This window comes from Helianthus annuus, chromosome 14 (assembly GCF_002127325.2).
Source record: "Helianthus annuus cultivar XRQ/B chromosome 14, HanXRQr2.0-SUNRISE, whole genome shotgun sequence".
Classification (NCBI taxonomy): Eukaryota; Viridiplantae; Streptophyta; class Magnoliopsida; order Asterales; family Asteraceae; genus Helianthus; species Helianthus annuus.
Genome location: NC_035446.2, coordinates 82,914,386 through 82,920,724, shown reverse-complemented (window position 1 = coordinate 82,920,724; position 6,339 = coordinate 82,914,386). Strand labels below are relative to the sequence as shown.

The 6,339-nt window shown below is 35.4% G+C and overlaps 1 protein-coding gene across 1 annotated transcript; it reads right to left on the bottom strand.

The window, feature by feature from the left end:
• Positions 1-2,975: 2,975 nt before the first annotated feature.
• On the bottom strand, positions 2,976-4,824 carry LOC110908569 (chaperone protein dnaJ 20, chloroplastic). The gene is made up of 2 exons (XM_022153511.2): positions 4,306-4,824; positions 2,976-3,310 (listed from the first exon to the last, which is right to left on the bottom strand). Exons 1-2 carry the CDS (start codon positions 4,756-4,758, stop codon positions 3,170-3,172), a joined length of 594 nt encoding a protein of 197 aa, XP_022009203.1. The 5' UTR covers positions 4,759-4,824; the 3' UTR covers positions 2,976-3,169.
• Between the last annotated feature and the right edge of the window lie 1,515 nt (positions 4,825-6,339).

The window sequence follows — 6,339 nt, the reverse complement described above, 5'->3', positions numbered from 1 at the left end:
GGTAGAGCGACAGGGTTGGCTGCTAGACAAACCGATAGCAAAGCAGTCAATCGAGTGGCAGAAGCAAACAACCGTTTGCCATAAATCGATCTTGAAAAAGGCGGCAGAAGTGGTGGTCACAGGACAGACGAGTGGTAGTGGTCACTGAACCGTTAGCGGACATACAGTGGCCAGGCAATTTGAATGCAATCTGTACCAGAAGTATTGAAAAATCTTGAAATGGTGGCCATCCTTGAACCTTTTTTTTTTGTGATCCCAAAAATAAAAAGGCCCACAAATTGATATTTCTTTTTTTGAACGGCAAATTGATATTGATGACCCCATCATGAATGACTGGATGAGTTATTATAATCAATAATAATTGATAGAAATTAATTTAAAACAAAGGCAGCCACCATGAAAGCAACCAGATATTACTCATCACCAGGCTAAAGAACATATAATCTACAATATGCAAGACTTCAAGTTTATCAAAGAAAGAAATTATTAGATGAAATCTTACTAATTTCACATACTTTTAACTATATAACCGAACATATTCCTATAGATAGTTCTTATACATTTATGTACTTACCGATGGCTGCAGTTGCTTCTTCACAAAGCATTCATATGGGCATCAGTAGTGTCGATATATATACAAAATTTTATCGTTTACTACAACGAGACTTCTGATTTATAAGGTCAGGTTTCTTGAAACACCATATGGCGTGTTTGTTTCATGGTACTAGCAATTTGACTTATGATAGGTTTTAATATAAATTGTTGGTTGTTAAGGCTGCAAAATAAATTCTAAAACAGGCATACAAATCCCATCAAGATGCTAGTCTCCATACACAAATCTAAACGCGAAGGAAGGATCTTAAGTGCGTAAAGGACATTTTTGTGTATGTTTTAGACAAGTTTTGACAGATTGTTTCGCCGTTTATGGTGTTCAAAACTATAAACTCATAGATGTTAAAATCAACATCATCATCACCATGATCATTAAGTGTCTAACTTTATGTTGAAGTTTTCCAACTTTTCAAGGATGAACAGACAGCTTTTCTTGGCATTATCCTTTAATGCATAAATGATTATAATTCCTGGATTAGTTCACAATATCTACAGCTTCCAAAGCACAAAATCAAACAAGAAAAACAGAAAAGATAGCAACTTGATGGTAAAAAATCGAGTACATACAATGAATTCAAATTCAAGTTATATGATTAAGGGCTCATGGCGAAGTGAAATGGAACGTTACACAGTGACAACGCCCTTGTGTGAGGGTAGTTGCACCTTGTTGAGCCCCTACCACCTTCTCATAAACAAGAAAGCAATTTATCCTATACATTTCGAAATTCATCATACACATTTTGAAATTTATCCTACACATATCAAAATTTATCCTACACATTTTGAAATTTGTCTACACTTTATCCTACAGATATCGAAAATTGTCTTTCGCCATAAATTCCGTTGTCTTGAAAGAGTATATTTTAAAGATGAGTTATAAATTTAATTTAGTTAGCTAATTTATAGGAATATAACAAATTAATTAATTTTGTAAATTTACTTATATATCATTACAATAACATTGAATACACATATTAAATGGAGCATTAATATTGATTTGAAACTTATCGTTTCTAATTTTACAAAAATTTTCTTCTCATTTAAAGCCTCCACTATATGTGTATCATCAAAACTCCTCATTACTTTTAAAAATGTTCTAGAAGGCAACGGCAGAAGCTATGAATCACGGGGACGGAAAAGCCTTGGGGACGTTCCCTAAACGTTTCCGGGAAAATGGGTACGACGACTAAACGATTCCGGGAAAATGGGGACGACGACTACACGTTTCGGGGACGTTTCCTGTTATTCCAGGAAAATGGAATAGAATAAGCCAAGAAGGTAAGGTGACCATGATGTTTTTCTCCGGTGAGTGCAACGGCAGTTCTGACTTCTGCGGGACGATTATTAGGTCATTGTTGAAGATGAACTAAAAATTAACATATGCCCTATTTTACTCTTTAAAACTGGGCTTTCTAAAATTAATTTTTTGGCCCAATTCGAAAGTAATTCAAAATAATATTTGTTAACATATTGATGTGTACTTTCAACTTTTATTCATTACTTTCCTTAATTTAGTATTAAATTTATATAGTTTTATTTGTTATGTCTGTTATTTTTGTTATACCTATTTTGGATTTTGTTTAATATATTTTTATTTATTTATAATTTTTTTGGCGTATGTTTGTCGTACCCGTATCTTGGATTTTTGAGTTTTACTGTTCCCCGTACCCCTATCATCCCCGTACCTGTTGCCGTGCTACATAGGGCAGAAGTGGTGGTCACGGGCAGAGGTGTACAAAAAAAAACTGATTTTAGAATCGAAACCGGAAAAAAAACCGAAACCGGTTTTTTTAACCGCCGGTTTTTATACTGGTTACTATTCTTGACTTCAAAAACCGGTTATTAAAAAACCGGTTAAAACCGGAAAAAATCGGTTTTTTTTTTGGAAAAAAACCGGTTAAAAACCGGTCCCAACCGGTTATACCAGTTATTGTTTTGGACCTCAAAAACCGGTTAGTAACCGGAACCGGTTATAAAAAAAAACCGGTTTTTATTTTGTGTGAAAAAACCGAAACCGATTTTTGAAAAAAACCGATTTGTACACCTCTAGTCACGGGGCAGAACAACAATGGTGCCCCACGAACCACTTGAGGGTTTAACGTAAAAACACAGTCGGCTCTATACACCATACAATGGTGAGATGGTTTATCCGCAATCCGTTTCAAATTAAAAAAAAATCTTAAATTTTGTGGACATAGAGGCTCAAATGTTGCTTTCTTGCAACTTACCTTTCACTGAAACAAGACATCAAAGCCCCACAAAATGATATTAATGACCCATAATAAGCAATTACCAGAAACCAACATGAAAGCATCCAATCGCTAAAGTACACATGACCCATAAATTGTATGACTCCAAGTTGATGAAAAGAGAATGTAAATAAGATAAGAAATATTATTGATTTAATTAACATTGTTTTAACTACATATATTTCCTACTATAGCTATTTTTATACATTTCTCTACTTACCGATGGCTGCCTTTGCTTCGTAAAGCATTCATATGCGTATCAGTAAGGTCGATGATATATACACAAAATCTCCATCCTATGTTAATAATCATGATGAAGATTGTTTTCTTTCCCTGCGCATACGCGCTGCCCATGACGTGTTATTACCACCGTCTTTATACATGCTTCTTTTTCTGAGCTCGGATAGTTGACTTTCCCATTGACCTCTCCATTCACCTCTCTCCATTTTCTGCATCATAAAGACAATCAAAAGGATATATTAGGTATATAATGATGATCACTATGCTAGTGAAACAAAAAAAAAGAAAGAAAGAAAGAAAGTGCACTAGATAAGATTCCGAACGGTAGGCAGCCTAATTCACTAGTGATTGTGCAATTCAAACAAACTAGTTCGGCAGACTATATGAAGAAAAGAAAACAGAATAAAAAGAGCACATGAGAATCGTCTTCTGTAATCGGGACACGAAAGATGTTAATCTCCAAACACAAATCTAAATGCGTAGGATGGTTAGAAAGTGGGCCGTAAGCACGCCTAGGCGCAAGGCGACACTTTAGGCGAGGGTGCTCGCTTTAGACTAGATGAGGCGCATGTTGTACAAAAGGTGCAAGCAAGGCGTGCTTTTCACATGAAAAAGGCATGAGCGCAGTCTTGAGGTGTGTTTTTTTCGTACGGGGATGGTTTTGTGCATCATGATGTTGTACAACAGGCTTTTTAGGTTGTACATATAGGTTATTTAGATACTAAACCATATATATAGGACCTTATATTCCTCTAAATTTCAAGTAAATGATGCTAGAAACCTACGAAAACACAAAAAAGAGCTTAGTATAAATAAATAGCACCTTCGCTCGGACCCTATTGCCTCGATGCACCTCGTAGTTTTCAAAACCAAATGCGTAGGAACGAATCTTGGCGCGTAAGAGCCGGTTTTTTCTAGGCTTTAGACAAGATTTGACAAACTGTTTGGCCATTAAAGGGGTTTAAAATTATAAACTCATCAGCAGGACCAACAAACAACTATTCTTAACACGCCCTTTGATTCATAACTAATCATAACTCCTAAACTAGCTCACAATATCAACAACTTAAATCACAAAATCAAACAAGAAACAAAACCCACTTGCACAAACCCAAAAAGCAACCAACTTTACACTAAAAGATCCATAACAAAACTCAAACTCAAATTGAAATTCAAATCCAAATTCAAATTCAAGTTCAAATACCTCTTGATTCCTTAAATGACTCCTGGAACCAAACGCAAAGTGAATCCCCATAGCCATATCTCTATCATACAAAGCCCTCCGGTTCGGATCCGACAACGTCTCATACGCTTCTTGAACCCGAATAAACTTCTGGGTATACTCCTCAACCCGACCCGGAGGCGAAACATCCGGGTGATACTTCCTAGCTAACTGCTTATACGCTTGCTTTATCTCCACTAAGGATACCGTTTCAGGGATACCCAGAAGCTCATAGAAGCTCAGTTCGTCCCTGATCGTCTCCGAGACGGCGGAGCCGCCGTCTTTCACGGCATGGGTGGTGGTGGTTAGTGATTTGGGTCGGTAGGATATGGAGGCGATTGGGAGGTGAAGTGGGGTGTGGGTTTGTGGGGAAAAGAGGGGTGGGGGTGGGGGTGTGGTGGGGAGTCTTGAGATGAAATTATGGTTGCAACACATGATTTTGGTTCCGGAAGAAAATGGGATTTGAATGAATTGATGGGGTGTGAGTTGGAGAATAGGGATTGGGGATTGGAAATATAAAGGGTAAGGGTGTGGGTTGGGGGGAAGGGTGGGGGTGGGATGGGGTTTGATTTTATAAAGGGTGATACTATTTACACCCCCATATTTACTAATTATACCCTCTATCAAAAACATCACATCCATCAATCATTTGCTTTTTGTTTTTAGTCTTTTTTGTCTTTTCGTTGTCTTTTTTTATTATATTTTATTGTTTTTTTTTGGTCTTTTTGTTATTAGTAATGAATTATTATTATTATTATTATTATTATTATTATTATTATTATTATTATTAAGCTTATTACTTAAGCCTTAAGCCTTAAGCCTTAAACTTTTTATTTTTTTTACCTTTTTAGTTTTTTTATGCTAGACATCTTTTTATTTTTTTTTTACCTTTTTAGGTAAAAAGGAGAGCATTCAATTGCCGGCACAAACAATGAGTTAGGCCGTTTTTTTTAATGAAGTTAATCTTTCAAAAAAAAATTACAATTCCTAGATTTTTTTTTAAATAAATATACTATCACTTTGTGATTCACCATTTATCACCAAGATCTCACATTAACTAAGGAAAGAAAATCTAGAAAGCATATGGTAATTTTATAGTAGCATAATATAATAATGAAAATGATGGCAACGAAACTAATTCAAAGAAACAATCATGCGCATATCATATTATTGGTGCAAGTAGTTTGTTATCTTTAGGTCATATTATTGGTGCATTTCCACCAAAACTAATTCAAAGAATTGCAAAGAGTTGCATAATTTTTGTAACTACTCAAGCTTATCGGTGCATTCACTTCAGTTTCATAATTCTCCTATTATCGGTGCATTCACTTCAATTTTTTTAAGATATACTCGAGAAAGCTATTCAAAGAGCTGCATAAATTTACTTGTTCAAAGAGTGATCTACTTATGCTTCATCATAGCATTCAGAAAAGTTAAAGAGATGTCTAGATTTTCAACAGATCAGGTATAGTTTTTAATTCTCATGTTTCAAGTTTCAACTTAGTTATATAATCTAGCTAGGTTAAGGGTCTTGTTTTAGTTTAAATGAGTTTGTTTGAAAAATAATTATGCTGTATAGTTTAAATGCGCCATTTGGATAATATATATTTTGTAACTACTCAAGCTTGTTCACCTAATATTTTGTAACTAATATTAGTTCACTTTTAGGTGTTCAAGTCTCGTGAAGAGTTGATGGAATGGGTTAGAAACACCAGACGTAGTCTTGGTTACGCTATTGTGACTAAAAGATCGAAAGCGAAAAATGGCTACGTGTCTAAAGTTGTACTTATGTGTGATCGTGGTGGTGTGTATAAATCAGTTAAAGATTCAAGTAGAGAGACCGGCACTAGAAAGATAAATTGCTCGTTTGAAATGGTAGGGAAATTTTCAAAAGAGAATGGTTCTTGGACATTAAAAGTAAAAGCTGGTGAACATAATCATCCACCCGGAGAATATATGGAGGGACACCCAATCTTCAAACGATTGACACCTAATCACACCGGGATATGATTTCAT